The 20,928-nt window shown below is 41.5% G+C and overlaps 1 protein-coding gene and 1 long non-coding RNA gene across 2 annotated transcripts in view; one reads left to right on the forward strand and one right to left on the reverse strand.

Annotated features, from left to right (window-relative positions):
* trim2b (tripartite motif containing 2b) overlaps window positions 1-6,216 on the forward strand; it is a 12,452-nt gene extending 6,236 nt beyond the window's left edge. Inside the window, exons 4-14 of the mRNA XM_034556804.1 lie at window positions 481-661; window positions 734-993; window positions 1,088-1,226; window positions 1,323-1,508; window positions 1,899-2,094; window positions 2,216-2,319; window positions 2,436-2,603; window positions 2,799-2,967; window positions 3,290-3,360; window positions 3,523-3,663; window positions 3,759-6,216. Coding sequence (XP_034412695.1) covers window positions 481-661; window positions 734-993; window positions 1,088-1,226; window positions 1,323-1,508; window positions 1,899-2,094; window positions 2,216-2,319; window positions 2,436-2,603; window positions 2,799-2,967; window positions 3,290-3,360; window positions 3,523-3,663; window positions 3,759-3,911 — 1,768 coding nt within the window. The 3' untranslated portion in view covers window positions 3,912-6,216. The remainder of the gene's footprint in view (window positions 1-480; window positions 662-733; window positions 994-1,087; window positions 1,227-1,322; window positions 1,509-1,898; window positions 2,095-2,215; window positions 2,320-2,435; window positions 2,604-2,798; window positions 2,968-3,289; window positions 3,361-3,522; window positions 3,664-3,758) is intronic.
* Window positions 6,217-11,729: 5,513 nt separating this feature from the next.
* On the reverse strand, window positions 11,730-15,202 carry LOC117747607. Its single transcript, XR_004611427.1, has 3 exons — window positions 14,943-15,202; window positions 13,082-13,220; window positions 11,730-12,782 (listed from the first exon to the last, which is right to left on the reverse strand). It is a non-coding gene; the product is annotated as an uncharacterized LOC117747607 (long non-coding RNA).
* Window positions 15,203-20,928: the final 5,726 nt, after the last annotated feature.

Here is a 20,928-nt window from a genome sequence, read left to right on the forward strand (position 1 = left end):
TAAGGATTAGGATACAGAATTATCATTTATATCCAATATTCATGTTTTGTGATACACAATGAAGTGTTGATGTGAAGATTACACTTATTAAGTCCTTGAAGTATCTCAAGTAAAAAATAAACATGACTAAAAACGGCCCCTGGGAGTGCCATCTTGCTATCTGTTTTATTATTTGATTATTATTATAGTTTCATTAATGTCTGAGCAGCATTTTAATGTTTTAGCTGTTGAAGGGCTAACTGTTATATGTTGTTGGTTAGTTTCAGTAACAATACATTACATTTTAAATACTAATAAAACAACAATCTTAATTGGCATACAATATGTATTTACAGTATGTGTTGTGAAGTGAAGAGGAGAAGCTGACACCTGGTGGACATGCAGGGAAATGCAGGACCATGGAGGAACAAGGACAAAACAGAGAGCAGAAGTGACCCCCCCCCCCCCCCCCCCCTTTTCCTTCTATATTTATCCCTGCAGACTCCCTCAGATTTCAGACGCCCTGTCCTTCGTTAAGGAGATCCTCCAGCAGCTGACCAATCAGAGAGCTTTCATCGAAGAGGACATCCAGTCGAGCTTCGAGGATCTGCACAAGCAGCTGGATGTCCGGAAGAGTGTTCTGCTGATGGAGCTGGAGGTCACGTACCGACTCAAGCAAAAGGTGATTCTGGTCTCTGAATCTTTTACGGTTGTCACAAAATGAAACTCAAATAAAGCTGTCACCCGTCTGCAGGTCCTCCAGGCTCAAGTGGACAGCCTCGTGCGGGGGGAGGGGGACCTCGCGGCCTCCTGTACCCAGACGGAGGAGGCTCTGGCTGGGGAGGCGTGCGCGGCGAGCATGCAGGCGGAGCAGGAGCTGCAGGAGAGGCTCGGGGGGCTGGCCGGACTCGGCCTGCCGTGTCAGCCGGAGGAGAACGACCAGCTGGATCTGCTGCTGGAGACAGACGGGCTGAGGAAGTCCATCCACAACCTGGGGACCATCGTCACGACCAGGCAAGACACATTCGGGCCCCGTGACGCCAAAGCAGATTCTTTTTTTGCATTCGACGCCTCTTGACCGCCACTTGATTTTCCTCCTCTCCCTCAGTGCGGTGGCGAGCCAGAGCGAAGCCATGGGTGCCGGCCTGGAGCAGTGCATTGTGGGCCACCCTGCCTCGGTCACCATCGTGACAAGAGACAAGTCAGGGGGAGCCTGCAAGAGCGGCAACGCGATCCTGTCAGCAGAGGTTGGTTTTCTAGACCCCAAACTCAAACTAAATGTTGCGCAATACGGGGACACTTCTTTGGGAAATAGTAGACCGTTACTCGTGTGTTTGAACCAGGTCTTCACCCCAGATGGAAGCATCGTGGACGGGGAAATAGTGGACCACAAGAATGGGACCTATGAGTTTGTGTACACGGTGCCGAACGAGGGCGACTTCTCGCTGGCTCTCCGTCTGTACGATCAACACATCAAAGGAAGCCCCTTCAAGCTGACCATCAACAGGATCTTAGAAGCAGAAGTGGAGGTGGGCGGAGCTTGTATGTGGGTGGCTTTGTCTTCACTGGTGATGATGGTGCATACTTTGATTTCCTGCAAACCAGAGGACTGAAACCGACTTTGCATGTGTTTGCAAAGGTTTGAATTAATTAAATTCAGATTGTAGTCCCATTTTGCTAAATAGAAGGGAAAAAAAAGTTATATATAACTGGGTAATCCCCTTTCGGGCCAATCCAAAGCTTCCCAAAGCTTGCAGTGAAATCTTTTTGCTAACTTACTACACGTCACAGGAAGCTTCACGTCCTTTGCAGTGCAATTACTTATTTTGAGTGTCTTTGTTTTCTAGATTAAAACAATGCGCTGCACCACACAACATGCACATGGACTAAACATCTACAATTCATGCTACCATCTCCAGGTGTCCCCCTCCACCACCACAGCAACCAACTCAGCAGCCTACGCCACCCCGTCCACGGGCTCCTCTGAGGGGGCAAAGAGAAGAGGGAAGTCCCCCGGCCAGAAGAAAAAGGGCTCCAAGAGGGCCAGCAGCGCCCTGGGAACCCCGCGACGCAAGACCCAGAACCCCATCGAGGACGACCTCATCTTCCGGATTGGTGCGACATCACAGCTTCGGAAGCTTAAGCTATTATAAAAACAAGATTCATTATTGACCATTTTTAAGCTTGGAACTTGGGTTTACTGCTGGCTGCATGTGTTTAATCCGACTCTCTGCAGGAACGAAGGGGAGGAACAAAGGAGAGTTCACCAACCTTCAGGGAGTGGCGGCCTCCTCCACTGGCAGGATACTGATAGCTGACAGCAACAACCAGTGCGTTCAGGTAAAACCCCGTTTTCACTTCTCCAAATGGCTTGATAGGTTTTGAAAGTTAAGGGTACATTTAGGTTTATAAGTTCAGGAATGCGTCATGTCCTCACAACAGTCTCACAATTTCAGATTTTCTCCAACGAGGGGGAATTCAAGACTCGTTTTGGCATGCGGGGGCGGTCCCCGGGGCAACTGCAGCGCCCCACCGGCGTGGCCGTGCACCCCACTGGTGACATCATCATCGCCGACTATGACAACAAGTGGGTCAGCATCTTCACCAGCGAGGGCAAGTACAAGGTAGGCACACCGATGTGGCTTTGAGGGAATGAAGTCAATGTACGTTTGATTGATTCTTAGTTCTTCCCAACACTTCATGAAGCACCAGGACAGAAATATAAATCATATTTTACCTTTTGAGGACATTTTAATGCTGGGAATATTTTCTGATGCATAAAATGTAATTGTTAAACCCACATATTTGGTGTCCCTCAGGCGAAGCTTGGCTCTGGTCGACTCATGGGGCCGAAGGGCGTATCCGTGGACCAGGACGGTCATGTGATCGTGGTTGACAACAAGGCGTGCACTGTCTTCATCTTCCAGCTCACCGGCAAGCTCATCTCCAAGTTTGGCAGTCGAGGCAACGGTGACAAACAATTTGCAGGTAGTGTTTGTTCTAAGAGATGGACCAATGATAGTCTTGTTTTATGAAATATAGTCTTCTCATTAAATTACCGTCACATTACTTTATAAGTTGACTAAGTCCAGTGTCTTCATAACATGGGTTTGTTCCAAGAACCAACATGTATGTGTGATTGCAGTGAAAACTGATTGTTGTGCAGGTGAAATTTAAGGTGCTTAAAGAAGCTGACGTGTCAGATAAAATGTAAGCACAGTAGAGATGCCTGTTGAAGTGTTCGCACTGAAAGCAGTTGGAAGAAGCACTGTAAGCCTGTTTCTGTTGTGTCTTTGCTGCTGTCCCGAAGGTCCACACTTTGCAGCGGTGAACAATAACAACGAGATCATCGTGACTGACTTCCATAACCACTCTGTCAAGGTAAGGCCGTGCTGACCGAAGACCTTTTACCTTGACATGACCCCTTTAGTCCTTGGTTGTCCAGGCGAACAGGTGGAGATCTGAATTTGTGGCTCAAGGACGCTCCAACAGGACATGTCACCATGGGTTCATGATGTATTACTCTTTCCTTGTCCTTGTCAGGTTTTCACCCCTGAGGGAGAACTGGTGTTGAAGTTTGGCTCCAACGGTGAGGGAAACGGCCAGTTCAACGCTCCCACTGGTGTAGCTGTGGACGTGAATGGGAACATCATCGTAGCTGACTGGGGCAACAGTAGAATACAGGTAACAACCAGCTTGTAGGGACAAGAAGCCCCTGAGTGTTGGGAGTGTTTGCAATACTAAGAGCTCATGTTCTCTCTTTGTTGAAACCCTTCCAGGTGTTTGACGGCAGCGGCTCCTTCCTCTCCTACATCAACACCTCAGCAGACCCTCTGTATGGACCCCAAGGTCTGGCTCTGACCTCTGATGGACACGTGGTCGTGGCTGACTCTGGCAACCACTGCTTCAAAGTCTACCGCTACCTGCAATGATGGAGGCTTGGGCAGAGACAGGAAGTGAAGAGAGGCTGAAGGGAAGGGAAGGGAGGTGGAGGGAGCGTTTGTTGGAGTAGAGGGATATGGTGCACCATGTCAAATTCTAGGAATTGTTGCATGAACCTCTACTTGCAACGGATGGAGAAGAAAGGGGGGAAGCAAAGAAGAAGGATTAGCCATCATTACATCATTAGACTGCAATGAAACTGCAAATCCAGTGTTGACATCTTTTGGATTAAGTATCATTGTAGTAATCGTCATAAAAATGAAACAGAGGATGGTGGGACAAAGATTGGCCTTCGAGCTACATTTACAGTGTAAAGAAGGAGAAGGATATTTGCAGATGAGGGAGAATAGAACGATGGTGGATTCAAGAGTTTGTAGAATGATGCAATGCTGGAGTAAAGACAGTTATGCAACGACTAATTATTGTCAAACTCAAACTCATGAAGTCCGTCTATCTCCCAGCGTGGCGTTATTTAAAATCGGAGGATGTGAAAAAAAGCTTTAAAAAAAAGAAGAGGGAAGAGCAAATCAAGGTTGCAAAAGGAAACCACTGCTTCCTAAACCCACAATGGATATGATGGAATAAAGGCATCGAAGAAGTATACAAGACGTGAGCGTATGAATGAAGGCTGATGTTTTGGAGAGAATTGAATGGAAGATAAAATATTTGTAATGTTCTGCCTTCTCATGTTGTATGTAAATGTAAAAACAATGGCCAGTGAGCTGAAAGAGGTCCACGTCTTAGTTTGACATCACTTCTTACTTCCTGCGTTGCTTTTGAACCATAATATTAAATTGGTGCACCAACTCTGACACGTGGAAGCTACAATTAGCTACCAACTCTACGAGGTTGTCAAGGCGTCAGAAGAGCATCGTCGACTACATTGTTCAAGATTCACTTTAAATATTATCAGACTAAGACATGGGCCACTTTTAGCCTGTAGTGCATTGTTTGTCTATTGTCTGAATAAGGAATGTTTATTTAGTTTCTTGCCATATGCTAGTATACTTTAAGTCATAGGCAATAGACTCAACGTTAGAAAAATGCTTGACTCTGACTCTGATTGTCTGGATTGGTTGTTTTCAATTGGTTGATTGACATTGACAAGCAGCAGCACCATCTTATCTATGCCTGGTTTGAGTGTTCATATATTTTTTCCCTGAGAAATCTGTTACAAAGTGGGGTGGCAAAAAAAAAAAAAGGTCTATAAATCTATCCTATATATTTGTGAGAATACCTTTAAAGATATCGTGTAAAAATGTTGTAATCTAACAATTTCACACACTTGTTTCTGCAAAATTCTCGAATGTTTACATTCATTTTCCGACCTTGTCCAGGATTCTAGAATGTTTTGAGAGTCCCGAGAAGCGCTGGTGTGATTCCACATGTTCACAGAACAAGCATGCCTCTGTGTTACGTGACAACCCCCCCAGGTTTCAACTGGGAGCTCCCATTTTACAATTTACAGTAATGTCAAGCAGCAAAGGACACGAGAGAAATGTGACATTGCAACGCATTGGAAAGAAAGTGCTTTGCAATAGTAATAATAGTAACAGAAAGCATTTTAATAGGCAAGAAAAGCATTTAAGTCGCTCACGTCAGCATTCAACTCGACAGATTAAACGTACAGTTATAAAACATGTGACGGATGCTTGCGCTGCCTCAACCTCATGTAAGTTATTGCTTCTATTTATTTATTTATCTATTTCGTCTTTGTAACTTGCCATTTGATTGTGTTCCACCGTGTGCATTGAAGTTCTTAAGTGCCCATTTATATTTCTTCTTTTTGTACATTTTGTCTTGTTATGTTGAATCAAAATATGATTGTTGGCATTTGATACGTTTTATACTGACTGTTTTGAGCGGACAAATCTACATTTCAAGCTTTATTACATTTTTTTTTGTCAAATGAAAGTCGTCTTGTCGTGAAAGGGGAAATAATGTAGCTAGCCAGTTAGCAAAAAATGCTTGTTAGCATTACATTCCTGATCAAAACCAATGGACAATAACCAGGCCGGCAAACATTGAGCTATCCAAATGAGGAGGTTTATTTTGCAGTCGGTACTTCTGGGCTGTTTGTAGCCATTGGTTTTAAATGCTGAATGTTAACAATGCTCTCTATTACAGATAGCCATGACAAAAACAGTCTAATAAGTGCATGTTCAATAAAAAACAATACATTTAAATGAAAGCTGTCAGTCCCAGAAATGAGAGCATGTCATTCCACTTATTGTGCGTCTATTAAAAGTACACTCTCTGACTTAAATGCCATTAAATTTTCAGATTCTGCTCAGATTTTGGGGATTTGTTTGGCTCTATTGATTGTTTCAACAACATCCGGTTGTGTTTCTGAAAGTGGTCCGGGCCTCGTTAGTCAAAGCCTTCTCAGTAATCTGGATTTTAAATTAATCGCCAGCATACGTCATTTAATAATCTTTTTCCAACAAGTAGCTCATTTGTAGACGACACATCCATTTTGAAGTGGAGAACGAAATTCCTTTCATCAACACAATAGAACAATATTACAATTGTAATTATAGATATTCACACGTGTGGCTTGGCTGTGTATCGATGTCAGTTGATCAATTTAGTCATTTTTTCTTCCCTGAAATGGATAATCCAGTGTTGTGGAACACAGCTCAGTGTCACTTGCCTGCTCCTTCTCTCCTTCTGTATTTACTAACTGTTTCCTGTCTGTTCACTGTTCTGGACCGTCTCCTAAATATTCACACACACTCGACACTAAAATAAAGCATCCATTCCTTAATGGCAGCCATTTGTTGCGGTTTGGTTTTGTGCAAATTCTGATCTCAACGTGTCGTCTCTTTCATTTGTCTTTGTCTTTAAATAATTATGAGGATCACGCATGTCCATGATCTCATCACTTCCCTCTCTGTGTTTGCTCTTTTAAAGTTGCTTCTGTTGTAGACAGATATAAATAATGATATGAACAATTAAAACATTAGCAAAACATCAATCAATCGTCAAGATTCATATTTAACAGAATTCAGACAACCTATAGACAAGGAAATGTGTATTTAAATCGAATGGCGGCATTCAGCCATGACGGTGCATGTTTGCTATGTGTGTTTGGTTTGTTTTGCTATCCTTGTGAGGACCAGTGTAAAACGCTTGTAGTGAGGACACCTCCATTAATAGGACATTTTGGCCGGTCTTCACAGGTAGGTTTGTTTGAAGGTTAAGCTTAGAACTAGGTTCAGGTTAGGTTTCAGTGTTGGGTTTCGGCATTTAGATGTGATGGTTATTGCGTCAGGGTAGAAAGACATACATGTCTGTGAGAGAGAAAGATTGATGATCCTTTTTGTTGTAACCTATAATTTTGAATACTCTGTGTATTTTAATTTTATTAAAAGGGCACATGGGTCCATTCCCAGTCCACTATTAGTGCTGGACTACTGCAGCCATATAGCATCTATTTAATCCTCAACCACCGAGTGCTGAGTGGCATCTACGATCAATCAAATGCACCCCAGCAAAACACCTCGAAGATGTCTAGAAGATCTTTAGAAACCACACCGACATCACTCACACTTATTAACAGCCTCACAACCACTCAACGCAATTAAATATTATACAATATAATATATAATCGAACCAAAGCTAAGCAGCCGAACACAGTATTGTTCCACCTCTTACAATTCCCATTTCAATGTTTTCTTTTATTTGACGGACAGATAAAAAACAGGAGTTAGCAAAGCATTACCGCCGAGGTTAGTAAGGGACACAAATTTGAATTATTGACATTTTGTTGTATTCGTGATCAAATCACAGTGCCATGTAATGGATGAACTTAGCTTTTTACTTAGCTTTTTATTGTCTCGTTATTTTTGTATGTACAGTTTGGTCCAAGCCGTGAACATTGGATTTACTTTATTAAAAATAAGAAAATCTGTGACACATGACATAAGGCCTCTTGTAGGAACTCCGTTGGAAATAATTATACTTGGTTGATAAGATAACACTTAAACACACAAAACCTGCTGAAATTAAAGCAAATGTATTATTTGTAGTTGATAAGCAATTACAATAAACGGTTTTATTTGTATTTCGATGATGACCAAAAGTTTCTAAAACCAATGTTTGCCTTTGTTCTTTCTGCAACTTCTCGTAACGAAATACCTTTCAGGGACAAATCACAAGGTATTGAATGCTCAGCATCCAAATGTTACATGTTTATTGCATCAGATTGTACAGATATTGATTCTGTGTCAACCGTCTAGCGCACTTGGAGAGGTAACATTGAATCAAAGCTTTTAACAAACGCACTGAGAGACGTCTGCTGCTGTTTGTCTTTGGAGTGAGTAATTAAAGAACACTCACCTTGTCCATAGTGTGCATGGACGTTTAGTTCAGTTAAAAAAACAAAACATTACATTTTCATATCACTAGCTACGCTTCAGTCCATCACCTTTGACAGGATTCAAATGACCTGCGAACAAAGACGGGACTTCATTCAAATGTTTGGAGGGAAATCGCCTTCATTTGCTTCCTGAAGACCTTCGGTGCAAACAGGTGTGCATAGAGTGAACACTGACAGAGAAGAAACACTTGAAACACTGAGAACATTTGCATGTGTGTGCATGCACACAAACACAAACACACACACACTATATGCATATATGGACTGCAAACTTCCACACAGCTGTCAATTATTTTGAAAATCCAGAAGAAGGAAGATCGGGAACCCACACTTTTGGTGAGATGTGAGTTTTGTTATCGTCCTATTAAGGGTTTATTAAGATTTTATTATTGGAAAGTAGCACATTTTATGGGAAGTGGGGAGACAAAATTTGTGTTGATCACAAAAAGGGAAGGCAGTGATTTCAGTTGGACTTTAAGTGCAGCATAGAAGTCCAATTACAAGCCGTTACATTAGTAAATGTCAAAACTATTGGGGCTCACGCTGATGGACTCATATGTAATTTGGTAGGAATGGGAATAAGATGTCAGACAGCAGCGGGAAGTTTTATAGCAATTGTCAACTCACAAACGGAGTTGCAAATTAAAATGTCATGAGCCACACCCGTGGAAGTGATTTCATAACATCGGACATTTATACTTTTCATGCAGTTTGCATCACTTGTTGGGATAAATATTGCAGCCTGTGATGCATAGCTGCACTGTAGATCCTGGATCTGAGGGACCCTTAAAAGACAGACCTGGTACTCTGGCTCTCAGTCATGCCGGATGGCCGTTGGCCCACAACTACGCCAACTGTTTGACGTATTAACATACAATCTGGTTCACACATTCATACCCCTCCTCGGGATGAATTGCCATAACTTTGGTGATCCACCGACTTTTCATAGCGCCACCTCCTCCTGCCTCTCTCTGTCCTTGTCCTCTATCTGGGACTCCAGCGATTTAAACAACAGCGTTCTTCATCCTCAGCAGCTGTCATGACGCTCTCTGACTTCGTCACCTACAACATGGCAGTCATGGAGCTGATTGGCATATTAGGAAGCACTTTGTCCATTGTCGGTGGCTACGCCAATCTCCTGGTGGTGCAGTTGATGGGGATATACGCTGAGGCTTTTCCCTGGAATGGACAGATGTACTTCCCCATCCTGACCAGTGTGGAGCGCTACCTGGCTGTTGTTCACCCCATCACCTACTTGAGACTGAGACAGGCCAACGGAGTCCGCATCAGAAACATCACCACCGCCTGCGTGTGGCTGCTGTACTTTGCAGAGATAGGCGTAGTGTACTTATATGTAGAACACAGGGAGTGGGCCTTCATAGCGGAATGCAGCCAAATGGCACTCCTTTTAGTTGCCGTGACTTTCTGCAGCCTTTCTGTTCTCTGCGTTCTGATTCGCCCAGGGCCAGGAAAGGCGAGCGGGGACCGCGTGGACCGATCGAAGAAGAGGGCTTTCAACACCATCGTGATCATCATGGGAGTGCTGCAGATGAGGTTTGGAGGGAATCTGGTGTCCAGTGTGGTGGGCCTGTCTCCATCAGTGAGCAACATGGCCGTGTGCAGGGCGACCACGTCCGCCGTGTGGTGCAACCTGCCCAGCAGTCTGTTCCTACACCGGGAGGGGAAGCTACCAGGCTCTAGACCAGGGTGGGCAATTCATTTTCTCAAGGGGCCACATGAGAAATTGGGACTGTTGTGGAGGGCCGAACCAATAGGCTGAACTTAATTCTGCTCAAATTGTATTACTTTATAACAAAACAGTAAATGATGTGGTTTTGAGCTGCTAGTGGTAAGAATGCATACATTACAATAAGTGTATGAACATGTAAAAAATGTAATTTCATTATTTCTTTTACTTAAACCTTCACAACAATAGATAAGATGTATGTTAAAGACCAGCATTTGATTAACTTTATAGAAAATTTATAAGTGCTTTTGATGTTTTCCATTTCAGTTCAGCTTGGGCTTGCGTAAACGCTCACGTACATACGTAAATGGCCTTCAAAGTAAAAGCAGTGCCGTTGTATTGCTTTATTGGCGTGTACTTTATTTTTTGACAGGTAGGCAGGCAGACAGACAGACATATAGATAGATAGATGGATGGATAGATGGATAAATGGATAGATATGTAGATGGATGGAAAGATAGATACATAGATGGATAGATATATATATATTATTAATTAAATAATAGGATATATAGTGTAGTTGTATATATATTCTATATACATAGAATATATAGAAGGGAACAACCATAGACATAGAATAGGAGTAGAGCGGACAGTGATCAGGTTTTATGGTTATTTACTTGGACAAAAGGAAATGTGATTGCTGTTCTTTGTTATGGTGACAACACACAGCAATGGGCTGTAAAGTGCTGTTGCAGCTCCGGAGAAAGATGTCTGGCTAGTTAGCTAGTTAGCTAGCTTGTTAATTCCACCAACTGATAATCACTTTTTATTCTGGTGTGTTGTATAAACAAGTTGTATGTAAATGTTGGTGCATTTTGTTTCCAATATACACGCAGATAGATACTCTAAATACTGTGCAAATATCAAATATGCAATAAATGTAGATATAGACCTTGACTCAGCAATGTTTGTTGGACATTGACACATTGACGTCCCTTTCAATACTATTGCTGTGTGATTAGAATAAACACTCGCAGGTCATTTGAATCCTGTCAAACATGACAGACAAATGGACAATCCAATGATTTGTTTGGAGCTTCATAATTAATGCAAATACAAAGATCATGTACACACACTGCATTAAACACAAACATATCAATCCAACTGGATATTGCATGTTAAAGTCATTTATTACCCCGAGCCACGAGGTCACCCAGTGACGCTCAGCTCAACTGGTGCTCTGACCTCCGACCGTGTGGATTAATGGAAAGAGAACATTTGCCTGCAACAATTTAATGACATAAAATCCATCATTAGTTTGATAACATGCAAAACAACAACAGCCCTCAGGTCTGCTGCTGCTGTCACGGTGATGTATATACTGTAGGCACTGGAGGAGAGCAGCCAGAGGGTCTGGAGGTGATAGATCAGAGACCAACAGCTGACAAGGTGGGAGTCCTTTATTGAGCCACGATTTTCAGTTATTGAATGCCGGTGTCATGTTAATTTTCAGTAACATCTGATGTGAATATTTAATTACATTGAATGGATCATTCATTTAAAGAAGGGACTAAGATACTTCATTTAAAGGACGTTTTGTATGGACTCATGTCTAACATGAAGCTCCCTGACCTCGTGAGGCAACACAGACCCTGGACTCTTTAAGACCTCCAGACCTTTTTATTCAGGAAGGCATTCATGACTCAGCTATTTCTTTTTTTATGATAGTTTGTTTGAATTATGTTTTTTTGTTTTTTTACTATGTGGCACTCTGAGATTCTTTTGAATGTAAAGTGTGTTACAAATAAAATGCATTATTATTATTAATAGCAACATTATACAGAAGCATGACTGGCTCAACAAGTAAAATAAATCATGAAAAGTAACTACCAATTGAAGAATAAACACATTTAAGTATAGATTATGAGATCGTAAGCCGGTCTAAGTATTTCATCTTTTATTTAGCAACAATGACTTCCATAACGTTTCTTGCATGACACTTTAGAAACTCATTCACGTTGTACCATAACTTAATTTTTCTGTTATTGTAACATATCATGACCAAATTATTCATTTTTAACCAAAACTCCTCATGTTACGACAGATTGTGTGAACGAAAACTTTTCTCGATGCTATTTAAGGTTTTCCTGAGCACATTTTTAAAGTTGCAGTTAGTAAGTCTGTATACAATAGAAAATCTGCAATATTATAGAAAATATACAGTATATGCTGCTTTGTAGACAGTATATGCTGCTTCATATGCAAAATAACTGTACAATGAATGTTTCAAATCACTTTAATAATTTTTTTATCGAAGGTGATTGTTGTCTCATTGTCTTAATTAATTAGTTTCTCACTTTCTTTCTCCCTTTTCATCATAAAAGCAAAAGCATAAGGACCAATATGTCCGTCAACTCTTCTTCCGACCATTACTCCTGCGTAGACATCGAAGCTGTAGTTTTCATGAGCATTGCCTTCAACATCACAAAGATCCTGCTCATCCTCCCCCTCAACATCCTCATCCTCTACCTGGGTTACCAACAATGGCGGCAGAGCTCTTCTGCACCGACGAGGCACTCGGACGTCTTCACCTTCTACGCGGCGGCTATGGAGCTCCTCTATGTGTTTGGGACTTTGATCGCCTTTTGTGGCATCTATACTGACCTCTCAGAGCTCACCGAAGTGGGGTTTTGTGCGTCTTCTATTACTGTCACTGGCCAGATAGGCTTTCACATCCTGACCTGTGTGGAGCGCTACCTGGCTGTCGTTCATCCCGTCATCTACCTGAGCCTGAGAAGAGAGCGAGGGGTCAGAATCAGAAACATCAGCATTGTTTGTGTTTGGCTGCTGTCCTTCGGATGGACTGGTTTAACAGTGCAGTCCCTCCCTGATCTTCCCATCATCCCATATTTATGCTTTTTGGTCTTCTCTTTAATTGTCATAACTTTCTGCAGCCTTTGTGTTCTCTGTGTTCTGATTCGTCCAGTGGGCGGGGAAAGAAAGCGAGTTGATCCATCAAAGCAGAGAGCGTTCCATACAATCAATGCCATCATGGCAGTTCTGTGGGTGTGGTTTTCGGTGTTCCTCACCTGTCTCGCTCTAGACCAATCAGATCTGCTGGACTACAGCGTCGAGTGTTTGGTGAAGACATCTGGATTCTGGTTCAGTCTGCCCAGCTGTTTGGTTTTACCGATGCTGTTCCTACAGAGCAGGAAGACTGCTGTGATGCTGTTAAAGCAAAGAGCAAAGACAACAACTGGACGAGATTAGAGGGGACTTTTATTGAATTAGTCATTGAATTTAAGACAATATGTTGCAGCATAGAAGTTTAGATTCAATACCGTCTGCGTATAGAGTTAAATCATCTGCATATAGTTATATCATCTTCATATAGTTATATCATCTGCATAGTTATATAATGTAGTTATATCATCTGCATATAGTTATATAATCTGCATAGTTATATAATGTATTTATATCATCTGCATATAGTTATATAATCTGCATACAGGTGTATCATCTGCATATACACTAGTCCCTCCAGGTTTTTATTGTGATCATAGTGGTTCAGGATTACTTGGTTCGCAGCAGCTTCTCTCAAAAACTGTGATGGGATTTAATGGGTTACAATTTTATTTTTCTCAATTAATTAATTTTTGCCTGCACATTTTATATTTTTTTAGAAATTACTTTATCTTACAAATGGCTCATCTTCAATTTAGACTTTGATGTTAAAATTGTGATTAAAGAAGTGTTTGCTGAGGAGACTAGCATAGCTACCTAGCTAAGCTAACTCCCTCAAATGTGACGGTTCTAATCAAACATGTACTTAACACATATCTCAATATTTACTCAATTTGAGCTTGATTTTGGTCAAATATGAATACTTTTACGATACATGCATGTACATCACCCATGTTTTGTTGCACACGAATAAACTCGTTAGATCTCAATCTACTAGTTTCAGAATGTGAATTTGGCAAACCATCTGTCAAATTCAAGAGCACACAATAAACAAATGTAGAGTGTACAAAGTAAATGCTATGAGAGCACAAATTAACATTTTAAAGGATAAAAATTACACATTTGTATGAACATGAATTGGACTGTTCTTCATAACGTGCTGAGCCTTTTAGTTTTGTCCTGGAATGCAGCTCTTAACTTATAGTTGTATCAGTTTTTCTCTGTGTGACCATTTATCATTGCTGTTGCCATATTGCAATGGAGTGCCTATTATTATTATATGCAATCAGAAAAATAAATAATTTCTTAATGACAGCCATTTGCTTTGGTTTTTAAAGATTTGTTTTGCAGTATTTCGTCCTTACTGAGTGACTTTTCCGTATTCTGACAATTATGTGTATTAAGTTATGAAAGTCAGGTTTGAAAATGTCACGTAATGCTCACAAGTCATCAGTTGAGGTTGATAATGTGCAGCATAACCTTTTAAGGACGGGACAGTCATGCCGTTAACAGCAGGAGGCATTTTATGAATTCTTAATAATCCTTAAGCTCCTCACATTTTAGCGTTGAAAAGATAAGAGATGTTGTTATTTAGCAACTATTTGATCAGACGGACAGAAACATCAAGTTTGGAGGGACATCAGTGGTGCACATGCTCATGATTACAAGTGAGTTACATCTGACTATACTTTCACCAGCAACATCAAACCACTTGTTAGTGTTTCATGTGGAGTTGATCTGCATGGTGGAAGGACAACATCCTCATCGCCCTCACTCCAAAAGCAAAACCCTAAAGCTCGTCATGTTGAGTTCCTGCTGACTCTTGGTTAATGTTAGTCGCAGCTCTGATTGCTGATTTCATGGAAGTCTCGATCCAAGCGTGAGGGAAGGCCGTGTCCTTCCAGAACTTCTCCCAAATCAAAGTTACAGGATATTCAATCTTTGTTTATTTATAATGCATTTTACATTTAAGACACAGACACTCACCGGTGGGTACTTGGGATCCTCATGGCCCCCAGCTCAGCGTACCAGCCCTCCTCTTCATTCCTGTAGGTTTCCACCCGCCCTCCAACACGCCCGCTGGACTCCAGCAGGGTCACCTTGTCAAGACGGTTCAATAAAGGCCTTAACCACAGGTGTCTGATACCGAATTTGAAAACAAGAAGCCAGTGTTTAGTTTTTGCTGTTGTGTGACTTTTAGTGTTTTTAGGATGATTGGTGGTGTCTGAAGGTTGCCTGTGATTGGTGGTGTCTGAAGGTTGCCTGTGATTGGTGGTGTCTGAAGGTTGCCTGTGATTGGTGGTGTCTGAAGGTTGCCTGTGATTGGTGGTGTCTGAAGGTTTCCTGTGTTTGGTGGTGGCTGAAGGTTGCCTGTGATTGGTGGTGGCTGAAGGTTGCCTGTAATTGGTGGTGTCAGAAGGTTGCCTGTGATTGGTGGTGGCTGAAGGTTGCCTGTGATTGGTGGTGTCTAAGGTTGCCTGTGATTGGTGATGTCTGAAGGTTGCCTGTGATTGGTGGTGTCTGAAGGTTGCCTGTGATTGGTGGTGTCTGAAGGTTGCCTGTGATTGGTGGTGTCTGAAGGTTGCCTGTGATTGGTGGTGTCTGAAGGTTGCCTGTGATTGGTGGTGTCTGAAGGTTGCCTGTGATTGGTGGTGTCTGGTGTATTATTTGTACGGAATATAGGAACGTCTCTGAAGAATAAGCTCAATTTAAACCCCAGAATATATATTTATTGTATATTCATTCTCCTTAAATCCTAAACTGGACGCGTCTTTGCTTTTCAGGTTACATGAACACTATTTTCATCTTTTCTTTTTAAATACTGGAAATGTTCGTAAATAGTTTTGAAATTAAGAGATCCATAAAATAAATTGTTGTACTTGATAATAATCTATAATCTAATATGATCAGAAACCGACTATCTGTGTCACATCTATGATATGATGACATATGGAAAGACAGTTATGGATGAGTCTAGAAACTGAAGTTCCTTAAAGTCACACACACTCATGTAGGAAGCCAGTGGGTTAAAAACAGCGGATCCCAGTTCCTCATTCAGCATGTGACACGCAGAATGTTCCAGAAAAGTCCAGAGAAGTCTTTCCTCTTTCAGGGAAAACGAAACCCTGCTGTTCTAAAGCAGAACTATCACACAGAAACAGATCAAGAAGCTGATGACACAATATCAAATATTAGAAACCAAAGACGGGTGAATGAAACATTCAAAACCAATTTCACCTGCCTGTAAAATTGAATAAGAACATGACAAAGGACATATAATAATAATAATAATAAAAATCTAGTGGCCCCTAGTGGTCAAGTGGCCAAGTGGCCTCTAGTAGTCAAGTGGCCCCTAGAAGTCAAGTGGCCTCTAGTGGCCCCTAGTGGTCAAGTGGCCTCTAGTGGCCCCTAGTGGTCAAGTGGCAGACCCGCTCCATGGTCATGGTTCAAGCTTCTGTTGAACACGTGTTGAGAAAGTAAACAGTGGACACCTTCTTCTCTTCTTCTTCTTCTTCAGCACAGCACCTTTCCTCACTAATACTACTACAAATAATACTACTACTACCAATAATACTACTACTACTAATAATACTAATACTACTAATAAAATAAAATGTTTAGGTTTCTGTAGCCCTCCCGACCTTTATAATGTAAAAACACAAACAATACTTATTCTGATTCAAGTCACAGAAAATCATCCATTCTCCACATTTCGTGACATGTAGGTTCGAACCTAACTTGGTAACTGTAACCCGAAACGCCTCCAGGACACGAACATTAGCAGCACAGGAAGCTCGCCGTCATTTAGAAGTCTAAAAAGGGCTTGAGTGGATTTTACGAAGCCGCAGATCTTCATAAAAATGTAATTGATCCATCCATCCATTTTCAATACCGCTTATCCTCATTAGGGTCGCGGGGTGCTGGAGCCTATCCCAGCTGACATAGGGCGAAGGCAGGGGACACCCTGGACAGGCCGCCAGTCCATCGAGGGCACATGTAGGGACATACAACCATTCACTCTCACATTCACACCTATGGGACATTTAGAGATCAATTAACCTGCAGCATGTCTTTGGACTGTGGGAGGAAGCCGGAGAGCCCGGAGAGAACCCACGCTGCCACGGGGAGAACATGCAAACTCCACACAGAAGGACCGCTCCGACCGGGAATCGAACCCGCGGCCCTCTTGCTGTGAGGCGACAGTGCTAGCCACTACACCACCGTGCAGCCCCAATGTAATTGATATTTCTTATTAATAAATCTAATTCAGAATGTGGTTCCTTTATATAATAATGTCATTTTGTAAGGACTACTGCGGGAGTTTGAGAAACGTTTTCAGGTATTTGGTGAACTTGAGACAGAATTTTCAGTTTTTCGCTCACCTTTCACAGTTAAAGCTTCTGATCTGCCGGTCGAAATTCAGCTAGAGATAATTGATTTGCAGTGTGATGCAGATTTGAAGGGCAAATTTGCCTCTGTAGGTCTGGACAGATTTTATCAGTATCTACTACCAGGGTACCCCAAATTAACAGCCCTGGCTGCTAAAATTTTGTGCATGTTTGGGACAACCTACCTTTGTGAACACATTTTCTCAGTGATGAATATCAATAAAACAAAAATGCGTTCAAGGCTCACAAACAAGCACTTAAATGACATTCTGAAAGTGACAGCTAGTCAGGACATGACACCTGGTGTTGATGCACTTGTACAGGCCAAAAGATGCCAAGTTTCAGGAACAAATACAAGTCCAAACTAGACTAACACCTTTAAAATGCTGCCTTAGATACTGTTTGCATTGAAAGAATACAGCTCTGTGAAGATGAATCCTTACTGTGGTGATTTAAAAAATGTGCACTTTAATGTTAGTCAGCAGCTTCAAAACAAAAGTTGTGTGATGGAATTCTACTGTTCATACAACTCCATAAATTTTCAGTATGTATTGTATGTGTATGTATGTTTCATGTATGAAGTTTACAGATTTACAGGACAGGCGAACACTTTCTTCATTACACATTTAAAATCACTCTCCTTAGTTTGTAAGGTGTACGCAGGGATTACATTTAGATTTTATATGCGTATGTGTAAGTGGTTTAAAAATTCCTTTCTTTAAAAGTCTCATTTAATCTTAAAGTGCATTACTATATTTTTCAGTACCAATTAAAGTTTTGTGCCTTTGTACAATCAGTGGGATCAGTTGCAATGCATATTTGTGAATGATAAAAGTAAATTGCACATTTGTCTAAGGAAATATGAGGTGTTTCATGAAATGTTTTGTAAAAGAATAGTTCATTAAATTTCAATATTTTCCTAATGTTCTTGTGCTTCTTTACACCAAAACAAAGGAAAGACATGATATTTTGGTTATTTATAGCAGAGTATGGTATAATTTTAATGGTCCGGCCCACTTGACATCTCCCTAGGCCGTATGTGGCCCACGATGCGAAATGAGTTTGACACCCCTGTTCTAGACCAAGCGGGGCTTTAAAAGTCAAGATACCGTTTTTTTTGGTTGAAACCAGAGCTCGAGCTTAAGGACGTTTAGTTGTGATGAGACGGAAAAATAGGATTACGGTGGATGAAACTTTGTTCACCATGAGCCTAAGATCTGGTTTATGATGAATTAGAAAGCTGAGGCAGGTAGCCTGGTTCCAGACCAAGCAGTCAAGATACTTAAAAAAAAAAAAAAAGGTTGAAACCAGGACTCGAGCTTAAGGACGTATAGTTCTGGAGAGACGGAAACATAGGATTACGGTGGATGGAACTTAATTTTGGAACGAATTTGGGATGAGAGTTGAAAGAACAATTTCTCCAGCTACATTACATTGAACAGTGATGAACATTGTGTGTTCTGTGTAGCAGACAGTTCTTATTAACCTTTTGAGCCCCATGGCGCCCAATTGGGCGCCGATTTACACATCATAGTTAGACTGTGTAAAACATTACAATAAACATGAGCACATATATTGATGTTGTACATCAAATTAAACAAGAGAATTTGGGCTACAAGAATCAGTAAGCCATTTCCACACAACTCAAACACCAACTGAAAGAGTTATTAAAATATCATAATCATCATTTTGTCAGGAGCCAGCCCACTCAGCACGTTTCTGGAACTAGCATCCCGTAGCTCGGTGCTATCAGAAAAAGCCAGACAGCAAAAAGCAAGAGGACTCCACACAGATTCTAAATGTATTTTCAAAATCCTTCTTCACCAAAGCATCTCTGAGATATGAGCCAAAGAACACAGCAACATGAATCGATTTAGCGCTTACAGTCACAAATGTTGCTTATTTTTGGCTTTTAAAAAAAATTCTTCTAATCAACAAAGACTGCTATATTTGATGTATTGAACACCATAAGTAATACAAAAGTGAAATATATGGTTTGGTACATGAGAAAATTCAAATTGCCCAAATGCCCATTTAGCATAATTGATCTGTACTAAAACCTCTAACTTTGTTCTGCTTTACTTTTTCAAAGTCAAACTTTCCAGAGAGACTGGTCCCATAGTGTGCTATGACCTCTGTGAGTTTTGACCTTTGACCTGCATCCTTCCAAGAGATAATCATCCTGAAAGGGCTTTTTTTTCTAGGCGAACCTGGAAATTCAACTTTCGCTGTCTTTCATCTTTATTTACTCTTAACCGGTAACAAATATACTAATATGTACACATCTGAACAGAAGCCCACATGGGTTGCCTTTATTATAACACCAACATTATTCAAATAGCCTTTGTGGTTGCAGAGCTACACCCTTTTTAGTTTGGGTATGTTATTTCGAGCAGAAACCTAGAAAATAGCTTGGGGCTTAAAAGGTTTGTTTGGACTCACAAACACACACACACACACACACACAAGCCTCTTATATCAACACAGCAGCACTCGTAACAGAATTAAACCCAAGTCACGTTTGCTTGTATTTATGTAAACGTTACCCGTAAGCTAACATGAAAAGTGTTTGATGATAACGAAGCAGTAACAAAACTATCAAGTAAGTATAAGATCAAATGTTTTCAGCTTAAAGCTCCATAAAACAGAGTTCATTCAAGGCTTCTTACACTTTATCACACATCTGCGTATATTTGTGAATTGTTCTGTCCGCATTTGTGAATCTTTGTGTTTGCATTTTGTGAGTCTCTCTGTGTGCATTTGCAATTATTGAGACTGATCTGACCCCATACAGCTAGCCAAACCTTGCGGGTGTACCGGCCTCTACAGAAGCTTCCAAACCTTCCTGGTGTACCGGTCTCTACAGAAGCTTCCAAACCTTCCTGGTGTACCGGTCTTCTAAACCTTCCTGGTGTACCGGTCTTCTAAACCTTCCTGGTGTACCGGTCTCTACAGAAGCTTCCAAACCTTCCTGGTGTACCGGTCTCTACAGAAGCTTCCAAACCTTCCTGGTGTACCGGTCTCTACAGAAGCTTCTAAACCTTCCTGGTGTACCGGTCTCTACAGAAGCTTCTAAACCTTCCTGGTGTACCGGTCTCTAGAGAAGCTTCTAAACCTTCCTGGTGTACCGGTCTCTACAGAAGCTTCCAAACCTTCCTGGTGTACCGGTCTCTACAGAAGCTTCCAAACCTTCCTGGTGTACCGGTCTCTACAGAAGCTTCCAAACCTTCCTGGTGTACCGGTCTCTACAGAAGCTTCTAAACCTTCCTGGTGTACCGGTCTCTACAGAAGCTTCCAAACCTTCCTGGTGTACCGGTCTCTATACAGGATCTTCCTGTGCTGGTTTGCTTTCAGCCAGTCCGGTTGATCTGGGCACAGCTGTTTTACCTGTAGTTTCTCCGTCAAAGTTCTTCTCTCAAACGGGTCTTAAAAGAGAGATTGTAGCAGGTTGGGTTTTCTTGGAAGAGCACTTCTCTTTCCGAGAGTTCAGTGAACTCTCGGAAAAATGAACTCTCGAAATATGTTGTAGAACACAGAAGAACTCATATTGCTGAACGTGAACAAATGAAACAAGACGCTGGAAC

This window comes from Cyclopterus lumpus, chromosome 18 (genome assembly GCF_009769545.1).
Source record: "Cyclopterus lumpus isolate fCycLum1 chromosome 18, fCycLum1.pri, whole genome shotgun sequence".
NCBI lineage: Eukaryota > Metazoa > Chordata > Actinopteri > Perciformes > Cyclopteridae > Cyclopterus > Cyclopterus lumpus.